Source organism: Rhea pennata, chromosome 4, assembly GCF_028389875.1.
Source record: "Rhea pennata isolate bPtePen1 chromosome 4, bPtePen1.pri, whole genome shotgun sequence".
Lineage (NCBI taxonomy): Eukaryota > Metazoa > Chordata > Aves > Rheiformes > Rheidae > Rhea > Rhea pennata.
Genome location: NC_084666.1, coordinates 45,951,671 through 45,977,554, shown reverse-complemented (window position 1 = coordinate 45,977,554; position 25,884 = coordinate 45,951,671). Strand labels below are relative to the sequence as shown.

The 25,884-nt window shown below is 40.5% G+C and overlaps 1 protein-coding gene across 4 annotated transcripts; it reads left to right on the top strand.

Annotated features, from left to right (window-relative positions):
- Window positions 1–11,161: 11,161 nt before the first annotated feature.
- NPY2R (neuropeptide Y receptor Y2) lies at window positions 11,162–25,191 on the top strand. Of its 4 annotated transcripts, none has more exons than XR_009958162.1 (3): window positions 11,162–11,262; window positions 14,122–15,975; window positions 23,552–25,191. XR_009958162.1 is itself a non-coding variant. In XM_062573841.1 (2 exons), exon 2 carries the CDS (start codon window positions 14,158–14,160, stop codon window positions 15,313–15,315), a length of 1,158 nt encoding a protein of 385 aa, XP_062429825.1. In that variant the 5' UTR covers window positions 11,162–11,262; window positions 14,122–14,157; the 3' UTR covers window positions 15,316–16,070. The 4 variants fall into 4 exon arrangements, 1 of the variants encoding a protein (XP_062429825.1); XR_009958160.1 differs by lacking the exon at window positions 23,552–25,191 and adding an exon at window positions 20,570–20,992; XR_009958161.1 differs by lacking the exon at window positions 23,552–25,191 and adding an exon at window positions 20,567–20,992.
- The last annotated feature ends 693 nt before the right edge of the window (window positions 25,192–25,884 follow it).

Below are 25,884 nucleotides of genomic sequence, written 5' to 3'. Positions count from 1 at the left end.
CGAAGAATAGACAGGTTTCCTATAATGTCTCACTGAGATTTCTACAAGGTTACAAGTATTTTTTTGTCATATCTCCTCAATTCATAACAACTGATATATTGTTCAATGCAAGACACTTCTTTCTTAGGGCATACTTTCAAAGAAGTATTTAAAAAGGAAACAATTCCTAATTAAAACTGGTAGACCAACCTGCTTCAGGATCTAATGCCCTGTTCTGCCTTGCTCAAACCTGGTAATGATGTTACTTCCAGCTTCAAGGGAAACAGACTAAAACCTTTCACTCCCCTGTTCTTAGGAGGTGAGGTTTGTTTAGTAGCCCTTAATGTTTCAAGAAACTAGCTGTAGCCCTTACGCCTACATGCATAGTGCCTTCAAAATGAGGACCCCAAAGAACAAGAAAATGTTTTGCAATGGAGAGTTAAGTTTCTTCACATTGCTAATTTTTCTGAAATTTTAGACCATGCAGCCACATACTGGCCTGAAGATACTGCACAGAAGTTCCCAATGGCAGCTCCCAGTCATTCTTGCGCTTGTACAGAGGTCAGGCAGATTCATGGTTATTTTTAACCTAGCCGTACCTTTTTGTACTAATGTTCTACCTACTTCATTGCTTGACTTGTATTTATAAGATCTAAGGGAATGATGTCACCTATTGAAGCAAATACATTCTGGAGAGAAACTGCCCTTGATATATAGAACCTACTGTTCTTCCTGACTCATTTCTTGACATGGATGTTCTGTTGCTGAACAGTCAGAAATAATGCTTTCTTATTATTATTGTGAGAAACTATCATGTGCAAACCTCTGACAGAGTACAAATGATTTAAAACTTTGAGGTTGGGATTCTCAGTGGTGGCTGAGGAAGCCAGATACCCAATTCCCATTAGGTTTAAGGGAAAACTAATTTCCTTATGCTGCTTCAAAAAACTGCTTATAGGTTAGGGCACAATGGTCACACCAATATTTAGTGACACTGTGTAAGATAAAATGTGCTGGACTGTCTGGAGAAAAAAATAGTATTTTTTTGCTTGGTACCTTTGCCTTATTGTCTTTGACAAATCAAAACAATTAAACAACTGACTTTCTCATGAAGTATAATTTCTTTAAGCTGTCATAAGGTATAGCAAATCTAACAAAAATTATCCAGGAATCCATCTTAATTCCTGTTAATGATAATGCAACCCTGTCTAACATGCTCTAAGTGCCCCTGCTTACGCAGGCGGATTGGACTAGATGATCTCCAGAGGTCCCTTCCAACCCTACTGATTTTATGATTCTTAGGGGGGGCAGATACACTTTAGCTCAAAAGAATAGGATCTTTATGCTAAAACCAGGGTATACTACAATGCAATTAATATTTACTGAGCTGAGGAGAAAAATGAGGTGGTAAAGAAACAATGTGCCAAATTTGGATCTCAAATTTTGTAGTGAGGCAAAGGTAAAGAGAAAGGTAAAGAAGATCTTTCTCGTTCTCATACACAGACATTAACATGTTCACAATTTTCTCTTCTGATGGTGAACAAAATACCACACTAGAAGAGGGAGGAGTATGTCTGAGGATCCCAAGCAGGATCAAAAATGGTAGAAACAGGTATGTTTAGAGGACCATGGGCAGGAACACGCTGGGAGGAAGGTGACAGGAATAAAAGGAGGTAGGAATGGATGGGAGTAATATGACAGGAAGGAAGTGATGCTGGAGGAAACCTAGAACCAGGTCAGTGAGAGCTGCAGACTAGAATTTTGGTACATTAAAGAAAAGCCAGGATGGTATAGAATATGTGGAGCTATAAAGAAGCAGAATAGCTCTCGCAGTTAGACAAAACTCTGCTGTAAAGTTTGGAGAGAAATCTGCTTTGGCTCAGTCTCCATGTGAAAACTATTGATAAAAAGTAAGGACAAATTCAACATAATCTGCAAACTACAAAGGCCTAAATCCTGTGTTATTTGTGTTGTAGAAATCAATAGATATTAGGTGTTTAAACATCTCTGAGGGTCTGTGGAACAGGTACTCATATATTAGATTTCAAAACAGATACTAATCAGGAGAAAATCTGCTCACACATCATCAATATCCCAGGAATGACAGGCAGAATTCCTTTCACCTAACTTTATGTATCTAAAATGTACAGAGAAATAGCTGTTGAGGTCCTCATTTTAGTCAAAAATGGTTGGGTAAACAGTTAATTGTATTTAGGATGCAAATAATCTGACCAAAGACGGGTTTCTGTTTTAGGAGGAGATGAGTCATGTTCTAAATCCCACTGATCAGTCTGAGTAGCTCTCTTTGGACTACAAACAAAGCCTAAGAGAACTAGCTCAGATGCAAATGCCTATGTGGTCAAGAGAGACATCCACATACAGCCTCTGGAGATGCTTTTACATTTCTATGAGAGATCGTATATCTCTTACCATTTTCCCAGGATGCTGAGATGATCATTCTGCAACTAGCTGGACAGGGAGGTGACACCGACAAGCAGATGAACCTTCATACTTCCGACTCTCTAGTACTAGTACTGCAGGAAGAACTTCTTGCTGAATGAAACCTGTACCAGTCAGACTTGTGGATGACGTGATCAGATCTGACATCAGAGAGTGGTTGTCGAATTTCATTGAAGTTCTTAGCATAAAGGACGCTTTTAGTTCATCCAGAAAAGCAGAAGCTGACACACTCCTTTGTCACGAACCTGGGTCATATGGATAAGCTGCGTGCACAGATGGTGCTCTGGCTGCTGCTGTCGTAGCTGTGTGCACAGACCAGTTCGCCTTCCAGACACAGGAAACCCCTACCTGCTTTTGCCCAGGCTTCTTCCCATCCCCTCTCCTCCATCCTAAAATACCCACAGCAATTAAAATCCTATCAATCTCTGCAAAATGCGAGTGTGAATCGCAGGCAATTAACAAAGAGAAATGAAGAGTTAATTCAGAAAACTGCCACTTCAATTCTGAGTGGGAGGCAGACTTTTCATACTTTACAAAAGTACTAAAATACTCTTCAACCTAGCTTGTGAAGCTAGGCTGACAAGCTTAATTTGTTCATAAACAGTGGTGCCAGTTGGAAATAGGAAAGCAAAGTATCACTATACTAACAAATGTGACAGCTGCAATGGAAAGTATCCTGCCAGTGTATCAGCAGGAAAGAAGACGGAGCACTTGTAACTTTTTGACGTTTCTGGATGTTAGTGTTTGAGTCATATGATTACAGTCGAAGAAAAGGACTGTACAGGTTTACTGAATTTAGCCTAGAACAGATGTCCTTTGTAAGGTCTAAAATTGCGACAGAGTGCATGAAAGAAACAGCAAATACTTCATTTTAAAATGACACCAAGCGATAATAGGCATGAAGAGTGTTCCTCTTCCACTCCTCCAGCAATCAAAGTAGTTTTTCAAGGCCAAAAAAATGCTTACAAATGAAATCCCTGAATTTAGTGCCACAAAATGCTACCAAATGGCATTACTTCATAAAATTCCACACAGAGGCACAAAATGGCTCCTGAGGAAGCCAGGGATGTGATTTAGTACAGCTTGCAATTTCTGTGCAAATGTGAAAAAATGAACTGAAAAAATGTGCTGAAAACTTACTAGAATTATTTCATTTTCAACAACATTGACTTGGCTCTCATGCAGTCATGTCAGTGTCCCATCAACTGTAAGTGAAAAGATGTATCTTCATGTCAAATGATAGTTCCTTAAATTATTAGATTTTTTTTTAACTGCATCTTAGATTTAACCTCACAATGAATATGATGTGTTTTACATAGTATTACATATCAGAAGGGCTGTCTTCATCCATGGATACCATTATTCTACAAATTAATTTAATCCATAAAAGATTACCCTATTCATATTGATTCTTCCAAGTATTTCTTCAGGAAATAGATGTCAGCCATATCAGTCATCTGCATCTTAGCACAGGAGGGCTGAGCAAGGGTCAAAAGATGACACATTTCTTTGAGCTTAAGAGTAACCTGAGGGAGTTCCTTGTTCATGAAAACAGTATCAAATTGTAACAAAAACATCTTAGGGATGTAGGGATGTTTTTGAAAAGTAAAGTAAGTGAAATATAGTACTTATGAGTCATCCATGATCAGCTGTATGCTCTATGCTCTACAAGGACAAAAGAACATAAAATTTATGATAAAGCTTTTACATTCTAAGAAATGTAATTTTAGGGGTACAGAGGAGAAAAACAAACGTTTTCCTCTTTCCATCTTGGTTTCAAAGACAATTCATTCAACATTTCCACACATTTCATCAGGAGATTGAAAACCTTGAGCTTGAAGACCATTTGAATAAGTTTTATGAATACAGGTAACTTCTCAAAATCTAAATAGAAAATCTATTTTCTATAATGAATGCTCTAAAAATAATCATAGTATGCTTGCCTCAGGAATATCTAAAAACCTAATTTTATGCCAAACTTTCAAAAACTCGGGCTATATGTTACCTTGCACATTACATTTTGGGGGTTACAAACATTTATGTGTTTAAAAAGGCAGAATTAATGAAAAATACGATTAAATGAATTTTAAAAAATATTCTAAAAATGTAAGCAAAAAAAAAATACGTGAAAACTGTGTTTCCCTTGTCCTTTTAAATCCAATTAAAATATTTGTTCAGTCTCTATGACTTTCAGGTGACACAAAGTGGATCTTAATAAAAGTTTAGTAGTCCTGGCTAAGGTATAGCACTTAAAACACAATAGAAAACCCTGGGAAATGAGTATTTCTACACTCCATGTAGAGAAAGGATAGCATGCTGGTAAAGTGAATGAGTGAAACTGCAAAATATATACTGCTGATAATAAGAAATATCGAGATTTACTCATTGTATAAGCATAGCAAATTTGGGGCACTGAATGAAGCAGTGACCTTAAAGAAAAATAATGTGATTAGTTACTTAAAGACTGTATCATAGTCACAGAAACATAAATGACTGTATTGATGTTAAATGGGCAACTTTAAATCTCTCATTTCTGGCTGAGCACTTGGCTTTATAATCTTAATGTTCTTTGAATGGAACAACTCTATGTAAATGCATTAGATGCTTTGAGAAGAACTATGTTTAAAAACACAGTGCTCAGTTCTTCAGCTGTGTGCCACGCGGAAAGGACGCTGAATTCAGTCACAGTCTGAACAAACAACCACTTGAATCGAGCTTTTAGTGATATGAGTAGTTTTTGAACTTAACTGATTGTTTAACTAAGCACTGGCTGTGAAGCACTGCTGTTAGCAACTTGGAAGTTGATATACCTATACATATCTATACCTACCAATTTCTCATTCCTCACTGGCTTATATTTATCTTAGTCAACAGAGGTAGATCTATTGCACCAATTTATGCATGCAGGTATTTCTTATTCCAGCATTTAGGAAAGAGCACTTGGTAGAATCCAACCAGTGAGACTGAATCTAAACCGAAAGGGAACAAAAATGAATGACAGTTTTTAAATGTATCCTGAAATATTCACAAACCTAAATAACCAGATACTTCATTCTTTAGCTATTTAAACACTTCTATTCCTGGCAGTAAAACAAGAGAAATTGTGGTCTTGTATACTTCTATAGAACATAATCATGGTGCTGGCATCATGTAAAAATCCAAGACAGATTTTCTCTCTTGAAGTCATGTTTTCAGGTATTAGAATTTTTCTTTCTGTTTCATTTTTTACAGGACTGTCAGTGTTACGTAGAAATGCTCCATTTCATAAAATGTTCACCCCAGGACTGTCTGTGTGATTAAGGACTGGCAGAGTTTGGCTCAAGCGAGTGGTATGCGGCACAGAACTATTTTTAAAGGTCAGCACTCAAGGAGAAGCCGTTTCTTTCAAATTCACTTCTTACCGTAAATGAAATAAGGAGAACACTGTCCGGGGGCACACGAGGGGAGAGCCGCTGCTTTTTTCTGCCTGGCTGGTTGTTCATCCAGCCTTATTCTCCACTCTGGCAAATCTGACATTAGACAATTTATGGACAAAACCAGCAACTCTTTGCTGGTTCTGTGATTCAATAAAAGCCATCAATGCTTCAAGCCCAGGCACTTTCATGGCGCTGCAGCAATACAGCATATAACTTGTGGTCTCCACAGCAAGTCCAGGGATAAACTCTCCAACCCGTTAATTACTGGGGCTACAGTCTCCGTTGGCATTCACATGTGGAGCTCCATCACATACAAGAACTGGCTGCTGTAAGAAACGAAATCTTCCGTTTATCCAGACAACAGGAACACAACAGACAGGCCCACTTCCCAACCCAGCCCTGAAAAGCACCTAGCACGGTAAGAAGAGAAAACCATTTACCAAGAGACAGCTAACTGCAAACGTCTGCCTCCAGTGATCACCGTGTTAACACTGAATGTGGAGTGCTAGAAAGCAAAGCAGAGAAAAACAAAAACCTCCTTGTCAGCATGAGATGCACATATATCTCTGCAGGCCAGCATGTGATTTTTTTTTTTTTTTTATTACTCTGATGCCTCCTTCTTCTCCTTACTGTTCAGGACATGCTCTGTACCACAACAAACTTAACCTGAAAGATATTCAGCAGAGGTTTATCTATACTTTGGTTCTGATGCGTTTAGTACAATCCAATCTGATTAAAAAAGAAAATAGTAACTGAAATAATGACTAGATCTTAGGTCTGTCACTTTGTATCAGCCACTCTGCAAACAAAACGATAATCTTCAAAACACAATATTCCTTTAGTTACTAAACACTCTGGAAATATATATTTTATTACTTTCCCAAGATACGGTCTTTTTGAAACTTGCAAATAAAACTCTCATATTCCTAAAAATATCATTTTATGGATAATGAGAGCAGAGATTGTGCTCCTTTAAAAAAAATCATTTACAGATGTATAAGATGTATATTCCTTTACAATCCCTGCAAGAGCATGATATCTGACACAGGGCCAGGCTTCTCTCCCTCTCTCACTCTTAGGGTATGATCTGAGATGACATTTACTTTGAACACCAAGAGCAAACTGGAGTGTTTCTGAGTGCATGAGCCTTAAGAAAAATTTGCATAATTAGACAGATTTAGAAAACTTCCACTGCTAAATATTTAATACATAAACTAATTTTAAAAAGTACTTTGAAGCAGTGTATTTCAAATGGCCATGTCATTAAAAATGTCCATCTCTGTTTATATTAATTTCTTGCCTATTTTGATTATAAAGGATGCTTAATCATTTTCTTAATGGTTTTCTTTGACGCTCTCCTTCAAAATAAAAATTGAAAGATGTAATACTCACAAAAATATTACCCATACCTTTTAATTAGCCCATTGAAGTAACTGAAATTCTTCAAAAGAAAAAGTATACTAAATATCCAACATATTGATCAAAGAACAATTTTATCTATACATTTTCAAACTGGTTCCATAGAATAATCTTAACAATAGAACATAACAGACATTTTTTCGAAGGATCATTTTCTGTTTCCTCGTGACTTGTTTTTTCCTTCCCACAAGGAAATTAACATACAACAAAATGCTGATAATTTTTAAAAAATGGTAGCTTGAGGCAGCAGCCAGTCAACATTAGCATTAAAGTCCTCAGTCCTGAGCCCTTCTTGCAGCTTCCGTGTGTGTGTGTTATGTGATAATTCATATGCTTAAGTTATGACCTTATAATTTGCAATTCCATTTTCAGAGTCTGGTCACAGGTTTTGAAAAGTAGAATGGCAACCTAACTCCACCGACTGCCCAAACCCCATAGTATTTTACAAACATGTTCTCAGCACAAGAGAAGACAAAGTTAAAAAAAAAAAAAAAAAAAAAAAAGGTCTAATGCTCCATTCTACAGATCAAATCGCAGATCTCCTTCCTCACCTGGTCAGGGGCTGTCATCCTTTTTTCAGCTATCAACAGTGACAATTTTTTCTTTGTGTAATTCAAGGCTGGTGTGAAGAACGCATTCAAAATCTAGCCCAGACAATGGATTCTTTCATGCCCTTTTAATTCTTTATATAGAAGCTATGTGTCGGTATCTTAATCTGTGAATAAATCCACTGATTTCACAAACAGTAAGGTCTTCCCCCTCAGAATCTGACTTTGAAATGTATTGATAATACTGATGTTCACATGCCATAGAAATAATACAACATTATGAATTAACAAGTCTTAGCTGGAAGTTGAACCACAAATGTAATCTGAATAATACTGAAAGTGTGTGAAAAATTTTGTTTTCCTTCCAAAAACTGGTAACCTGAGGTGCTGGAGAAGCAATTATTCTTCATCCTGAAAACTTTTCATTGGACTGATTTTGAGAAGACAATTTTCTGACAGCAAAGATGGTTAAGCAGATACTGCCATAGGTAAGCTATGTACATAAAATTTCTTACACCTCGCCAATTCTCCACAAGTGTGACTGGTGTGCAGAAACAATGTATGTCCAATAGATTTTTTTTTCAAACTCTTAAACTATACTAACTGTAATTCACCTTACTACACACACATATTCACAGCTAACTCTCTGAAACAGGAAGCTGGGATTTCAAGTTCAGGTATCTCATTTATTGAACGTGAGCCAATTTACACACAGTCTGTGTCAGGACAGAGCGAGAGTGTAGGCAGCAGTTTAAGGCAAGCGACTATTCCCCTCTGTTTGGCACTTAGGAGACTGCTGTGTCTCCCCACCTCAGCAGTGTCACTGTTGTACTTAGCACACTCTTTCAAGCTTAAAAAAAAAAAAAAAAAAAAAAAAAAAACACTTTTGCTACTTCTAACACCTTTTGAGCTGCCAGAACAGAAAAGATATTCACAGACTGGAGTCAGTCCAATGGACGGCCAGCAAAATGATCACAGGCTGAAGTACATAAGTTTCAAAGAAAGGCTGAGGGAACTGAGTTTGTTCAACCTTAAAGAAGACAAGTCACAAGGAGATCAAACTACTGTCTAACACTACCAGGAATTTCCCTTGCTCTTGCTGGGGCAAGAGTCATTTGATACAAGCTGGAACATGGGAAGCTCTGACTTGGTGCAAGGAAATTTTGTTTGACTATAAGGATCATCAAATATTGGAACAAGCTGCCCAGAGCGGGTTGTAGAATCTCTAACCTCGAAGATATTCAAAAGTCAAAATGGCCCCTGGGCAATCTGCTCTGACTGGACCTGCTTTGCACAGGAGGCTGGACCAGAAGACCTCCGGAGGCCCCTTCCAACTCATACAGTTCTGCGATTCTGTGACTCTGGCCCTATCACATTTTATGGGATGTAAATTCAGGTGCAGCACACAAAGAAAAATGTTCATGGTTGCTTTGGAGGCAGTGACTCAGCAGTGTATTTCATATTGAACAACAGCCTGTTTGCTACTTGACTCTTTATGCCATTGAGGTTGGTGTTTTTATTATTTTTGCTCAGGGTGGCATTTATGGAGCCCACCACTATTTTTTTATTGCCTTTTTATGAGCAACAAAAATTGCTGTTGTTTACTGCAAATGCATTTCTATTAAGTATTTCAGTTGTGCCTGAACAGAGAATCCCCTTGTTGCGGGAAATATCACCTTCTCTGCCTTGCATGATCTTTTGCTGGCTTAACAGCATCCAGTAACTTGCACATCTTGACTTTCTCCAGGAGTCTGGAAGTGAAAGTAAGGAATGACTCTTGAGGTGACTTGAGCTGGAAAGATTGTAAAGATTTGTGTTTTGCTACACTCTTGAAGATGTTAGGAATAGCCAGAAGATATTTTAAGCTAGAAAGAGTGCTGAATAAAGCACAACAGCAACACTCCAGAAGTGGGGGAAACACTACTGCACCCTATTTGAAGGAGAAAGAAAGGGAAGAACTGCAGGCTGTTATAATCATATATTAAAAAGGAGCTCTATTTACTAAAACTCATGCTGTGCATTCATGTCTGCTAGTAGACTAAAAAAATAAGTCTTACAATTAAATTGACTCAGGAAATGAAATAAACAGAGGTAGAATCAAAATTCCTGGCTCCTTGTTTAGTGATCAAAGAAATCTGTTTTGCAATAAGATGGGAGTATTCCATTAACAATCTCAGAAGTGCTGAAGGACTAAGTGCAAAGGCCTTCATAAAGAGATAGCCTGAATTAGTAAATACCAAAAAAAAAGGGTACTCAAGACATGCTCTGAATTTCAAGAACAACTGTAAATGGCTGTAGTTACTCCTTGATACTCCATTTACATTCTGTACTTTGCTAAGGGTATAATGTTGAGCTGTAACCAAAGCAAGGAGCCTTACTTTTGACAATAGAAGAGAGTCCTGTTCGGAGTCCCTCTGGGAGAAAAGGAGGACAGACGGAAACTAATGCTGCTGATCCTCAAAGCTACCTGAAGTCTTAATGCAAATTTAGTCAAGAGAAAGTAAAGCAGCATTTGTCCAGTTCTGGACAGCAGTTTCTGTAAGACTTAAAATGAGAACTGCCCAGGCATCAGTGATCAAGGAAATCTATTTTGCAATAAGCTAGGAGTATTCTGTTAACAGTCTCAAAAGTGCCACGGAGTGGCAAAGTTCTCTGGTGCCTTTTCTTGGGGCAGTTATTCCTCACTTCAGCTGGCTGCTGAGAGTTTTTGAAGAGGTGACTGAGTGCAGAACTAAACATATTCAGCAGTTGTCGCCTTTGCTTTTCAGCTTTGTGAACAAACATGCAATCTTTTCTTCTGCATTTGACGAAATACGTAAACGCCGTATTTTCATCTCGACACCTGCCCCGGCAATAGGCACAGCCGCATCTCCGTGTGCGGAACAGCCGATCCGGGCGAGCTGCGGCGCCTGTAACCGGGGGGTTCAGCCCTTCCGCGCGGTTAAGGCATCTCCTTCACATCCTGCTGCGAAAGCCGGCTCGGGGACTGGAAAGCAGGGAAGCGGGCTGGAGCGTGGGCGCGCCCCGCAGCTCAGACCCGGCGCAAACGCCCTCCCTTCCAAAGCGCCTTTCCTTACGCCGGGCAGCCCCAGACCTGCCGCCTCGGGCACGGGGAACGGCGGCGGCCCCCGGACGAGACGCCCGCGGCGGCCGAGCCGGGAGCCGCGCGGGGCGGAGCCGCCGCCCGCAGGTGCGGCAGCGCGGCGGGCGGGCGCCTCGGCGGCGGCGGGGCTCTGCCGGGAGCGCCTCCCTCGGCGGCGGCAGGGAGGAAGGCGAGGAGGAGGAGGAGGAGGAGGAGGAGCAGGCGGCCGGGCCGTCCCCCGCCCCGCTCCCGCCCCGTCCCCGCGGCATGCGGGGGGCGCCGCCGCCTCCAAACTTTCGGCGGGGCGCGCCGGTGGCAAGAGGCGCCCGCCGCCGCCGGGGAGGAGAGAGCCGCCGCGGTGAGTCGGTGAGGGGCGGGCGGGACAGGGGGCCGCGGGGGCCGAGCCTGGCCCCCGCGGGGCGTGGGGGCGGCAGGGAGGAAGGGGCTCCGCGGGGCGGGCAGGGCCCGCGCAGGCAGGCGGGCGCCGGTGCTACACCTGCACCTCGAGGCACCCCGAGCCCTTCCCCGGTGCAGGCGCTGCGGTCGCGATGGCAATGCTGCTTGTTAATGGAATCACGTATTTTGCCCTTTTTGCTTACGTGCTCTCAGAAGCATTAAAAATCCTCTGCGGTCTTTCCCCCATGGAAAGTTAGGCGCGATTTGATGCTCACCCCTAAGGATCTGACTGTTGAAAGAATCTGAGCAACAGAGTTGTGCAATGTGCAAGGTGTGTAAATAAATGCCACCAGCTAGAGTTTCTACTAAGAAAGAAGAGAGAGGCTCCTGCCAAATACTGCCGGAGGTTTCCTGTCTTACCTCAGGTTTCCTCAGCACTCTGAAAGAGGCTGATTCCTTGCCCACTTAAATTGTCCCACTGACAATGCCCAAACTTGTCCATTTTATTTCATCTCTTATTCACATACCCTCTCATCTCTGCCTGAGCTCTAAACCTGGTTGTCCCTCCTCCCTCCGCCAGCTTTGTTTTATTTACAAGATCCAAACACCTTCCAACAGCACAAACAGGGCAGCAACAAGCAGAACAAAACTGGCAGAATAAAAGGCGGCTTTGCTAAATAAGGGATTGGAGGGAGGAATCAGGAGGATGTCAGGGACTAGAAAAACAAGTGAAAATATTTTTAGAAAGAAAGGGATGCTATGTTACTTTCCTGAGCTCCATCATCGCCCCTGTATTCACAGCAAAGAAGGTAAAACTTGTGGAATTTGCCCTCCCTCTCACCCTTCATGTGTAAACATGATCTGTTCCTATTTTAGAAGGAAAAAAATAAGAGATTTTGGGGCTGCTGAAAGTCCTGGGATCTCACCAAGTCTCTAACCTAGTTCTTGGTTGTAGGTACACAGGTGAAGGAAAAAAACAGATGCAGAAGTGCCCCTGCATAGCCTTGGCTGTGCAAATTGTTACACAATTTTTATATTTTTAACCTTATGTGGACTAAAGGTGTATTAAGAGATTCAGTCCTGCCACCCTTGTTTAGGTAGCAGTCGATGACTGATGACATTACTAAAGACTGTGGGATGAGCTTCTATGAACAGCTGACAGTTCTCTCAGTTACGTATCTCACAGTGTTAAGCATCTTAGGCTTACACTGGTGTTTGTACAGTAAAAGTAAACTAAAAGAGCATAGCGTAATTTTAGCCTGGGGAAAATTACCTTTCAGATCATGTAGTCGATCTGTTGCTTTTGATCAAAAGGGCTTGTGCTGAGAAGTTCTTTGGAATATTGTGTGGGATGCAAGCGTAACACACAGGGTTCAGTCACCCACTGGCAGACAGTACTGGTTTCTGAACCTTAATGTAGCAGCCAGTCACAAATGCATGTACAAGTGTATAGACCACTCAATGCAGTTGAGAATCAAATCTAAGCATGTCACTGATATAAGTCAATAGTGATAAGAGGTAGGTATGAAAATCTACAGTAAAGTGTATCTGGTGTTTTTTTAAAAAAAGCTGCGTGAAGCAACAAGTAGACTCTTATTTAAGTAGACCTGAAATTGAGGTCAGCTCAGCCCTGTGTAATGCCTAATGGCAAGGAAATGGTGTTTCTTTTCTACTCTTGCCTTCCTTAAGGAGTCTATGAATCGACACGTGGCGTTAATAACTTGGTTTTGGTCTCCATCTCAGCAACAAATAGCGATGTGTTCTCAGGGAAGCCACTGTGCCCTGACAATTTTCTACTTAGTAATTTCACAGCTCAAGATGCAGGTCACCAGGTGCAGGGTACTCTCACTTAGCTTGCCATTCAAAGCCTGGGCAGTCCACAGGGGCATAGACACGTTTTGCATAGGATCGAAGTCCAAGCCAGAAATGAACTGTAAAACATCCATATAGCTACTCAAGACTACTGAAATCTTAGGACAGTGTAAGTTAGCTGAGCAGAATTGGGCTTGGTCTGTGTAGGGAGGCACCAAAATGTGATTTTGATGTCAGTGATGAAATTCTTACTGATCTCAGTAGAAGAATGATTTGCCCTTCTGCAGTCAGAAATGAATCCTTGATTGGCAGCTGCTGAGGAGCTGCGTTTTTTTCAACCATTATATATAAAAAAGAAATATTATTTATAACAGTTTTAACTGTTTCATGAGTTATTTTTAGAGTGAATTGGTTTTACAGTCATTTCAGAGGACTTCTATTATTTCAGTTCAGCTAGAGCGGTATTTTTGCCTGCCTTGTGACACTTTAAGTTTCTTGAAGGAAGACCTCAGTAATTAGTTCTGTAGCATTAGGGATGGGTATAAACTTGTAAGAATTTAGTAACTATTTAAAGGAAACTCCATTAAGGAAAAACTGGAAGATTATTGTACTAATAACAGTCTGGATGGCACCACACAGAATTCCCATAGGAATTAATGGACTTTTTGTGCTAAATCAGCAGTAGTTCTAGGTACTGGATTGTAGAAAAGGATATTCTGCCCAGCAGGATCTTAATCCTTCTGCATTTACTTAGGCAAACTTTGTCTTTGAAATGCTTTTGAAATCTGTCCCAATTTTCAGCAGGAGTCATGCCTGAATAATATTACAGGATCGGGCTTCAAATGTAAGGACAACAGAATTTGAATATATTAAGATAGATCTTCTCTTAATCCTGAGATGTAGGATGTGGGCTAGAGGAGAAAAAGCTCTATCTTTAGCCCATTGCTTCTTGTCTTAAACACCGTGCGACTGATTTCTCTACGTGTTCTTGTACTGTTTTGTTTTTTAGGCACAGCTTTACTGATTAGATCAGGCTGCTGCAAAGATGGGGCCTCTGGCAGCAATAGGTGAAGAAAACCAGACAGATGAAATGAAAATGGAGCTCTTCACCAGGCTGTACTTGCCAAGATTCACCACACCGCTCAATGAATTGGCTCTCGACCCTAAACCGGAACTGAAGGACAGCACCACGCAGGTTGAAGTGCAGATCATCCTCATCTTTGCTTACTGTTCCATCATCCTGTTGGGGGTGATCGGGAACTCCCTTGTGATCCACGTGATCATCAAGTTCAAAAGCATGCGCACAGTGACTAACTTCTTCATTGCCAACCTGGCTGTGGCTGATCTGCTGGTGAATACGTTGTGCCTGCCCTTCACGTTAGTTTACACACTGTTGGGTGAATGGAAACTGGGTCCAGTCTTGTGCCACCTGGTGCCTTATGCCCAGGCTCTTGCTGTGCATGTGTCTACTGTCACTTTGACTGTGATTGCTTTGGATCGGCATCGCTGCATCGTCTACCACTTGGAAAGCAAAATTTCCAAGCGGATCAGCTTTCTGATCATAGGAGTAGCCTGGGCAGTCAGTGCCCTGTTAGCAAGTCCTCTGGCCATCTTCCGTGAATACTCACTGATTGAGATCATTCCTGACTTCAAGATTGTGGTCTGCTCTGAAAAGTGGCCAGGGGAGGGGCAGCTTAACTACGGCACCATCTACAGTGTCTCCATGCTTCTGATCCAGTATGTGTTGCCTTTGGCAGTTATCTCCTACGCCTACACCCGTATTTGGACCAAACTCAAGAACCACGTTAGTCCTGGGGCAGGAAACGATCACTACCACCACCGGCGGCGGAAAACCACCAAGATGTTGGTGTGTGTGGTTGTGGTGTTTGCTGTCAGCTGGTTGCCCTTTCACACCTTCCAACTGGTCAGTGATATTGACAGTCAGGTGTTAGACTTGAAAGAATACAAACTGATCTACACAGTGTTTCATGTCATTGCCATGTGCTCAACCTTTGCTAACCCTCTCCTCTATGGCTGGATGAATAACAACTACAGGACGGCCTTCCTCACAGCCTTCCAGTGTGAACAGCGGTTGGACTCCATCCACCCTGAAGTATCAGCAGCTTTCAAAGCCAGGAAGAAACTAGAAGCAAAGAAGAATAATTTCCCTGGAGACTCTTTCACACAACCTACCAATGTCTAAGATACCTGACTTTAAAGAAGAAATTAATATGTTGTAGACAGAGATAAAAGTCCATTTTGACCCATGCATTTTTAATGCATAGTTTTAATCATAAATGGTGAAAGAACACTAGCACGAAAGTCAAGGCGGGTGGTATGATTCAAAGGGAGTTGATTGACATCAACAATATGTAACCATACAACTCTAAAGAAGAGAGAGACTTTGTTAATGGCCGTCTCTAACCAGGTAGGAGGGATTCCCTCACTCCCATCCCTTGCATCTCTTTTTGTAAGTTCAAGTGACAGAGTTTGCAATTTTTGCCACAGGAAGACAAACAGCTGAATTGTAACATGGGAATAATGGTGGTGGGAGCAGGAAACTTTGATATCACATGGAGGAGAGCAGGAGAACAGAACAGGAGAGAGATTACATGGGGAGAAAATGGAGAGCAGAAGTCTGTCAGAAGAACAATGCACATCTGGAGACGGTGGGCTACACTGGCTGAAGCACACACTTTTCAGACCCTTCTCTCGCACAAGTATGCTTTGCAAAGAAAAGGGAATTAAGAAGAGAAATGTGTTACTGTTTTTGACTTATGCTGAAATACTTCAAACAGGAGCATTCTAAATGGATTAGAGGAAGGAAAAAAAGAGAAAAGAATTAGATTCAATGTAAAGAAAGGTAAAGTTTCTACCTACATTGAAATGTGGGTTTTGGTCAATGAAGTCAAGTAAAAAATCATTCCATATAAAGTTATTCTGGTGAGAAAAGTGCAAGTCTGTACCCTGATCACTCATTCCCTGCAGATCCCTACCTTACATTATGCATTTGCAACAGCTCACAAACACAACACTTCAAAACGGCATTTGAGGGCATGCAGGGGATGCAGGCTCAGGTCTTCTGTGAGCACTTCATAAACTGTCAGCACTGCCAATATTTTAATTTTCAGGCCCTGCTTAAATGTCTAACGTGCTATTAACGCCACAGGCTTTGAACTGTTGCCGCTTTCTCCCTGGATAATAGAACAGGAGATAATTTTGATCCTCTGGAAAGGCTGCTAGATGGTAATGTGCTTTTCCTTGTTGTGGTTTTATGTCACACACTTATGTCGTCTTGGAGCTTTTCCCATCCTTAGCCTTTGTAAAAATTAAGAACATCTGAATGAGTGTAACTTAATAACAGCATGCTAGGTTCATGTGATAACTCACCAGTTATTCTGCATGCTGTAGTTAACAGTTAAATTCCTTTTTTGCTCAGGTATAAAATTTTAATCTGTTTACTGTGTTGTACGCAGCTATGTTCAACTCTGTGTCCTTGTTTAGCCTCTATAAACTCTTTAAAGAGATGAAGAAAATTTCAATCCATGTTTATTCTAAACTGCCCTGTTGCTTATCTAGAATAAAAATAAGTGTCATACTCCCACTTAGAGACTCTTTTTATAGCTGCATTTTGTTTTAACTGCTCCATTTTTTCTATTTCTCACTGTTCCTAAATTCATTGTAACAAAACTGTAGGATTGGAGTTAGTAATATAATGGCATCTGATCTTTATCAGGTGAAGAAATTCATCTTTATATATGCAGTGTCTTGCCATCAATCTTTAAATTTCCATGAAATTATTTGGACTTGGATTTTCACAAACAAAGAAGGCAAGGCAAGAGCATTAGCTAGTGTTTACTCAAGCAAGAAAAAGTATCCATCATTTTTAAACAGTTCTACAAAAATAGATTAATTCTCCACCATGCACTTTCATATTGTCCACAAGTTATTTTTGTCTGAGTATTAATAATATCCAAAGTGTAAGCTCAAAACTGGTATGGGTGAGGAAGGATTACTGAAGCGTCCAATTATTATGGGCATCAATTGAATGTATCAGTTACAGTTGCTGCTAAATGCTCCATCAAAAATATATTAAGATATATCTTTCCATAAATAGCCTATTTAAAGAAGAACCCCCCCCCCAAACTTCTGATTAAAAGTTCTGCTTCAAATCTCTTAAGCATGTTAGAGTGTGGTATATAGACAGTTTTGAAGTAACCATGACAGTGTGTGTTAAAGCTACAATTGCAGGGCTGATTCTCAATTTTTAAGGCTATTTTACATCATCCAGTGTAAAATGATTAATTACAAATTAAGTTTCAGTCTATTTCATGGTATCTTTATTTCACTGCTTACCGAGCTTTTTCTGCAGCCATCATGTTGATCCAAAGTTGGCTGTACTAATTCGCTATATTGCTTTCCACTGTGTTACATAGATAGAGGTAGTACTTGGGTCAGCATTTGCATTAGAGTCACACACCTCTGCACAGTGCCCCATTGCTTGAGGTGGATTTGCCCATGGCCACTTGAGAATGCGATCTACAGGAGCCAGCATGCAGAGCTGCCGCTATCCGTCCTCACTCCTAGGGGCTTAGGCATCTGCATGAACACAGCTACCTGCACTGGGGTTCACTTTAGTACCTCCTCATGTTTTAGGAGAATTAGGCACTTTCTCATCAAAAACAATGATGTAGGAATGTTCCTCAGAGCTCCTCAAAATCCCACTGTCAGAAGGATGTGGAAACATAGGTTTAGTCTACATTTCTTCCTAAGGGAAAATGAACCTATGAGCAGGCTCTAACCACTGGGCTGAAGTGTCTGCAGAGGATTCCTTCGGTTCCATCTACGGAGGTGGTTCTGCTTTGCCTGAAATAGGAATCAGAACCCAAGTCTCCACATTCTCACATTAGCGCTTTAATTAACAATTGATTAAGAAGTCATTCTTTTCCCACTGAATCGATACAAGTTTTATAAAAAGCCAAAGAACACCAGCAGTAATCCTCAGTTAAGAATATGCAAGTAGGTGGTGGGAGAAACAAGATGCAATGTCATCTCTGATTCTGTCCAAGAATTTGAACCAACATGCCTCAATTTTCAGGCAAATGAACTAGCCATCATACTGCAGCATCTCCTGAGATAGCAATGTACCTCTTCGTAAAGCTGTTCTAGTCAACATTTCAGTCAACAAATAATTCAACAATTTAGTTGAATTTAGTATTTAGTACCATAATTCTGAAGGCCGGTAGCTATGACATTTGCCTGGCACTTGGATTCCAGGCAGGGGGAAAGCAAGGGAAGCAGCACCATGCTAATCTCCGGATGGGTTTTACTCCAGACTCTAAGAGTACATCTGGGGTTGGCTCACAAAAGGGAGACCTATCTACCATACAAATGCCATCAGATGTCATCTAGGATTTCAGCAGCTCAGCATTTAGTTAGTTCTGGGCCTGCCTGGAAGAACACATTCTGATGCCTGGTGAATTTTACTGGCAGAAATTTAAGTGTCTCCAGGCTTAGGCAGCAGCAGAGCAGGACTACTGAACAGTACATAATCAGATGCATACAGATGCACCAGTATTTTCCCTTGGCTCTCAGTGGGCAGCCTGGAGGCAGAAGATGTATTCCTGAGTGAGCTTGCCCAGGGTCTTACAGGAGGCCAGTGGAGCTAGATTTTTGAGGACAGTACTGAACCCTCTTAGCTAGCATTATGAGTAAAGAGTCTTTACCGAGAATTATGATCTCCACATCATGTAGCCAAAACAGGACTGACCAGAAAGTGCATCAATGTGAATACAAGAAAAATTACGTTTCAGAGTACAAGCAATTAAAATAGAGGGGTTAGGCATGCCCAGCAAATTAATTTTTATACTTATGTATTCTATATATAAATTGTACTGCAGAGCTGTGCAAAAACTGTTTGGTAGGGCTAAGTTTGTTGGAAATCATTGTCCATCGCCCTGTAGCTGGTATAATCATGTCTCATGCAAATGTGTAATGGAAAAACAGACATTGCCAAAATATTGGCAAGTTAAATTATACTAAGAGTAATAACTGAATGAAAGCCATTACCTGTGTCATATCTGTTAGATCCCAAAAGAACCACTAAATTCATAGATCAGTACAATCCATTATCTTGTTCATAGTTTGTAAACTATGTCAGGGACTTTTCTTGTTTTAACCCAGACAATGATGTTATGAGATGAATGTTGTCTTTGAATCCCTGAGTGTTGTCTTTGAATCCCTGGTGCTATCATTATAAATACCGTTTCACAGTAAGGGAGCTATCTGTGCCAGATTACAAAGTTCTTCACCCTAAAAGGCAGGGGATGTATGTAAATCCATACAGGTTCAGTGTTGTTGAAGACAAAGGCCGTGTTTTTAATGCTACATTAAGACATTGATACACCTTTCCCCAATGGGTTGTGAGGACTGCTCCAGCAGCTACACTTGCAGAAATGTGAATTCATTTCCCCTTGCTTTAAATCACTGCTGCACACTACATTTGGAAGTATTTCTTCCCAGTCACAGTCTTGTGTTGGTGACCCCACAAAGCTAAGTGCCTGTCTACGGCCAAGGTAATTCAATGTAATTTAGTTTCCCAAGCTCAAAGACAACCGACATTAAGTATCCACAGATACCCTTGTGCTAAGTGCACAACTACACTGAAAACTGCGTAATAGCATAAGGAGGACTAAGATAGCTTTAGATTAGTTAGTCTAGGCTACTAATGCTGTAGCTGTGGCAGAGTTCTCTTCAGGCTGACTCACTGTGCATGTGTTATTGCTAGTTCAAAGCTAGCTCAGGTTCCTCCCAATAGTCTCTAGTACTGACACACCCAGAGGCACCAAAAGTCAGTGGCCACTTCCAAATACGTGATGTGAATGCTGATAAACCCTGCTGCTTTAGCAGTACGTGCCTTTTCCATGCCCCCTTCAGCAGTCCTTCTTATAACAGAAATGAACTGACTGGGAGATCCACAGGGAAGAATATTTTACACATAAGAAGCAATAATGTACTTGTACTCACAAAAACACTGTCTGACAGATGGTTGTGCCAAAATACGAATACCTTAAGACAGAGCTGGATGCAGCCATGGTGGGGTGGGACTGTGCAGCAGCCAAATGTCCTTTCTGTCACTGCATGAAGCATATGCTGCTCTTGGCAGTACTAGTAGGAGCGGGCAGCAAAAGCATCCTTGCCCAGAAAAGTTGCCTCTGATTCAAAATGCAGTATTCCACACTCAGATTTCTCTTACAGGATACGAAGTCTTTGGTGTTGAGTTTATCTGCTCTTACAACCAACATAATGTCCTGCCAGGTTTCTGTAGACCTTCTGGGCACATCTGTCAGTCAGAAAGACGAATTCCTAGTTTTTGCATAAAAATCCAATGATGCAAAAAAAATATATAGAATTACAAATTTCACACTTTGTAATCTAATCTTCTTTCTTTCTAGCAGAGGAGCTAATGATTTCCTAACACTCAGTGGGGGTTCACTTGAAACTATGAAGGAATAAGAAAAACAGGAGGAGCACTTCCTGAGTATGGAGACCTATCTCTGCCTGTGTAGAACCATACAGGAATTTCTTGTGTTTGCATGCATTACTGAGGCTTAAAAAAATGGAACTGCTAGCTGATTATTTGGAAATTACACCATAAAATAAGGGTATAAAAATAAAGTATTAACATGAATATCACACTTTGAGATAATTACATCATTACTTATAAGAGGCAATCAAATAAATGAATAAGATTTCATACCTAAGATTGTAGGGGTGCTTTATAACGAAAGCTGAAGACTGCATATTTTTTAAATTACAATATAAATTTGGCTTTATCAATTTTTGTGGGAATTCTTTTTCAGATAAAACTAAGCAAAATGTTTAACCCTACTGGATTAATTTACTAAGCCCAGCAGTCTTTTCCTGTAAGAAAACCTTACTAACCTTATTAAACGTGCTGTTTATGACAGAAGTGTTAAACTTCCACTTTAATTATTGGAATAGTACTGTGGAAAATAATGAAGCTCCTGTAAGAAATCACTGCATCAGCATTGATTTAAACTGTGTAGACTGTATTTTGCCCCAGTGCTTCACAATTTTTCTGTCTGTCTCTTCATCTCCAGCCCTAGTGAATCCTTGTTTCTCTAAGATTTGACAGTATCTCAGAACTGAAATGTTTTGCTTGGAAATCCTACCTAGGGCACTCTGGGGATACCCTCTTTCCTACTACTATCAGGGGATGACTCTAATGATTCTTAAACTTACACAGTGCTTTTTCTTCCAAAGATATCAAGGCACTTAGCAAAAAGAAAGGAGCATTATTATCCCTGTATTGGAGATAGGAAAATTAGGGCATAGACAAAAAAAAAATAAAATAAAAATGGATTGCTGGGTGTCATATGGGCCATGTTTACTGCCAGTGGCAGTGTCTGTGTGTGGGCTCAGCTAGCTTTGCCAGATGGCTGAATCCAAAGGCTTCCACACTATCTGTAGGAACAGGCTGGGAGTCCCTCCGATGGCAACTGTCTTGCTAAATAGAACGAGAGTGACTCTGAGCAGTATGCTGCTGATAGCCCACAGCACTTAATTAGCATGCTCCCCGGCACTGTTTCGGACCGTGCTGTCTAGCACTCTCCCAGATAAAGCTTATGCACGTGCACAGCAGACTGTTCCCAGCAGATAATATGGACATGACTGACAGGGTTCTCCCACTGTCCTCCAGCATCATCTATCGCTGCACCCTCAGACATGCCCTCAGTGCCACAGCACAGGGCAAATAGCACATACCCACAGGCTCATGCTAAAACCCCCCTCTCTGATAGGCTGCAACACAGCTCCCACAGGATTCCAGAGTTTCTGAAGATCAGAAAACAATAACTATGTCTATAACTATATATAATATAAAAATATATAAAGGTGTGTATATATGTACATATACCTGTATACATACAGATAGATAGATGGACAAAAAGTGAGGTCTCAGCCCCAAAGGGCCGAAAGTCTAAGTACTGTGTAAGATTAGAGATAATTGTTATACCCAGTAGAGGGACGGGGCAACACAAAGAAGAAAAAAAAGGGCTGCTTTGTGTATAATTGATTACCTGCACATAAATTGCAATGAAAAATAATGCCCTAATTGCCATTCAAAAGCCTAAGCTTGAAATACATGCTAAAAAAATGTTTGCAGTTTTCTCAATTGCATTCATCAACCTTTCCCTTTTAGCACTTGTTCAGATTATGCTACCAATGCTGATTTTAAATATCACAAGAAGTTGGCTTTTTGACTCTTCAGTTAGTTGTAACTCCTGACAGCGTCTTGGCGTATTCTTGATAAACTACAGAATCACAGAACAGCGGGGGTTGGAAGTAACCTCTGGAGATCATCTGGTCAACCCACCTGCTCAAGCTATATCTATCAAACTATATCTATCTAATAGCTCTCAAAATCACTTCTTCCAGCTATAAGATCACACAGTAACTTCTTCTAATCTTACTTTGTGTTTATCAGCTTTGATGTTCCTCACAAACTCTTAATATACTTCATAATCTCTGTGTTGTATACATATGATACAGCTCATTTCTGGCTTCTCTGATTTTCCTGTAGTAGGACATAGCTGTTCAAATCCATAAAGAAAATCAAATGTTTTATTTTTGTTGCCTGGTTTACTACTACTGTAAGATGGAATATAACTACTGCCAAAAATTTTTCTGTATTTCTGTGAAGCTGTGTATGTGGGATGTATGGGGTACCAGCTTGGTACTATTACAGGATACAATACTGCATAATACTCACCTTGATTTATACATAAAAACTCCACACTAACAACTACTTAAAATCACTAACTATGAAAAAAAAAATCCACACCTACAAAGCAGTAGAAAGAGCTGCTGATGGAAAAAGAAGACAGTGAGGTAGTCCAGACCACTCATGTTTGCTGACAGTAGTATGCCCTGAAAGATGCTGAGGTTTGAATCAAGACAGCATTCTGCTTATTCGTTTTGTCGTGTTATATCAAACATTGCTTGTCCCTTCTGATGCATATAGATAGTCATCACATATGGGTTCTACCACTGAATGCATGGGTTTCAAATGAGCCAAATATACAAAATTTCACATGCAATGCTGACTATATTATAGAGACTTTGAAATATTCCTCCTTTACTTTCCCTTGCACTTCTCCCCATCCAGATTTTCCCCTTGAGACCTATGAATGACAGTCTTTCTTGGACTACTTTATAGCTCTATGTCTTTGCAAATCCAAAACAATTGACATTTAAACAGCAGGGAACAGCCACCAGTGCAAACAGAACTACTACTGCATCACAGCAGGGCTTCCTGTTTAAAGAGAATCAAATGCTCACTTGTCGAAGGAAAACAGGTAAAATGGGGAAAGTCAGAGCACTGATGTCTTTTTTTGTTCTCATGTTGATATTTTCAGGTCAGATACTGCATTTATGTTTCTCCACTGAAGTTCTACCTATCCAGTATTACAGGTTGCTGAGAGGCAAAGGGAATTAAAGGGGTAAATCATCATCAATTTCCAAGGTATACGGACTGAACTGTACTTCTAACCTTTGTTCCAGAGACGTGTAATTCTTGGTTTTGGTGTCCATATCTGAACTTCTGCAAGTGGAAACGCTTAGTGCTGAACTCTGATGTACCCTGTTACCAAAAGAGTTAAGGGATTTAGGAGGATAAATTTCTTTAAATGCTGAGGCTGAACATAGGCTTCTAAATCACTAGACTTTTGAAAATCTCCACATAAGCAATTTCATACCTTCACATATTTGGCTCACACGCCTTGCTCTTCTGCTATTGCTCGGAAGGACAGCATCTGACTGAAATTTTCATGGGACCCATCCCATTGCTCTCACTGAAGGTGGCCAAGTGGGCCAGCAAATGGGCCTTCATTCTACCTGGCTCCTGTGCAGCCCTAAGTGAGCATATATACCCTCAGGCCCAGGTTGGAGCACTCTTAGCACAGAAAGCCTGCAGACACTTGATGTATTCTTGGTACAGTTCTGGTTCATACTGTGTAGATGCAACAAATCTGAGAATGACTAGGCCTGCTTGCAGCCCAGCTCATCAGCTGGTATCCCTAAAGATCAAGCTACCATCAGGCTAACATCTGAAGTCAACGGAAAGCACGTAATTTTTAGTGCTTGCCGCTCTCCTTTCCTTACAGTGGAACCTGCATCTTAGGGTGTCACTTGAAGAGTGACTTTTAGCAGTGTGTTTGGAAAACCTGGGTATCATAGCATTTTAGAGACCATGTATTTGTCTGTAGCACATGTTAAGAAACTCATCACTATATTCCTCATAAAAAGTACAATAGGCAGGACAGCTATGGCAAGGCTTTTAGCTCTGCCTCATTCCTTGAGGTACTTTACTGATCACTCTTGCACACTTCCCTTCCTGGTTGTGACTAAGGTCAAGTTAAATTTCAGAAATTACTTAGATGGCTTGAGTCAGTAGGCAAGATAGTTCTCACTCTTCTTCTCTACCTCCTCCTCTTGAAAGATGTTGCTGACTCATTTTTAAAACAATTCTGTTCAAAATGTGGAATTAGTTTTCTTCAAAATACCATGAAATTGGCACAGCAATTAAATAAAAAATCAAGCCCTGTACAGGTAACATTTGAAATACAGCTGTATGAATAAATTTTTGTAATGTCCAAGACTCATATATGGCCACATTTAGAGCGTGATCCTCTCTGAGGCTGCTGCGAACACTTGCCTACTGCAGATACTCAATTTCTCATTAGACTGGGATCTGGAGAAGAGAACTGAAAGCTCTGCGATTCTGTGATTCACCCTGATTAGGAAGTCTACTTGCATGATCCAATCTTAAAGAACAAAACCTACACAATGAGAATTGCTTATTACAGTTTGAAAATACATTGTTTTGTTTTTGTAAACACATACAGCTAAATTGATTTTAATAATTGCTGGTATTAAAAGTATCATCCTAGGTAGCGTTCCTAGTGTATTTTTAAATTTTGATTGCAGGACTGGTAAAAGGGAGCTATAGGCTATAAAGGCACAGGTTTGTTTTTATAACTTATGACCTCAAAAACACTTAATGCAGACTCTGCTAGAGCCGAACACTGGCACCTAGCAACTCAGGAGTACTTCAGTCCTAATGTACTTTGGCAGGTATTTTATTCAGATGAGCAGCATGCCACTTCAGGTCATGATTGGTTTGTGAATCCTTGATGAAGATGTCTAAGCTCTCCAAAGACTGTATACCTGTAAAATTACACCAGATCAAAATATAATTTTGAAGGGAATATAAGACAAGCCTGATGTCTTATTATTTATTATTGTGTCATGTATAATAAAAACGTATTAGTTATCTAAGACAGAGCCTTTACCATTTTTTTTCTGAGAGATGCTTAGTTTTTGGAGGGTGTTATAAGAGGAAGGCAAGAAAGTCGGTCATTGGCGAATGTATCTGAACAACATGCTAACTAGGAACGAATTCCTGGTAAAGGAGAAAAAGCATTTCTTACCTATCGATTTGTATTACGCACTCTTTTGCTGGCACATAAAATAGCCAAACACTCGCGTTCGCTGTTTTCAGAAGCGGAACACAAACAAAACGAATAGCATGTCCTGTGAAGTCATGACCAGATTCTCAGCTCCCACAAATTACATCAGTGTAGTTCTACTACATTTCCTAACACTAAGCCCATTTATATCGCATTGTGGCACCAGTCTTAAGAAAGTCTCCCTTTCACACGCACAATTTCAGGCAGAGGCTATAAAAAGA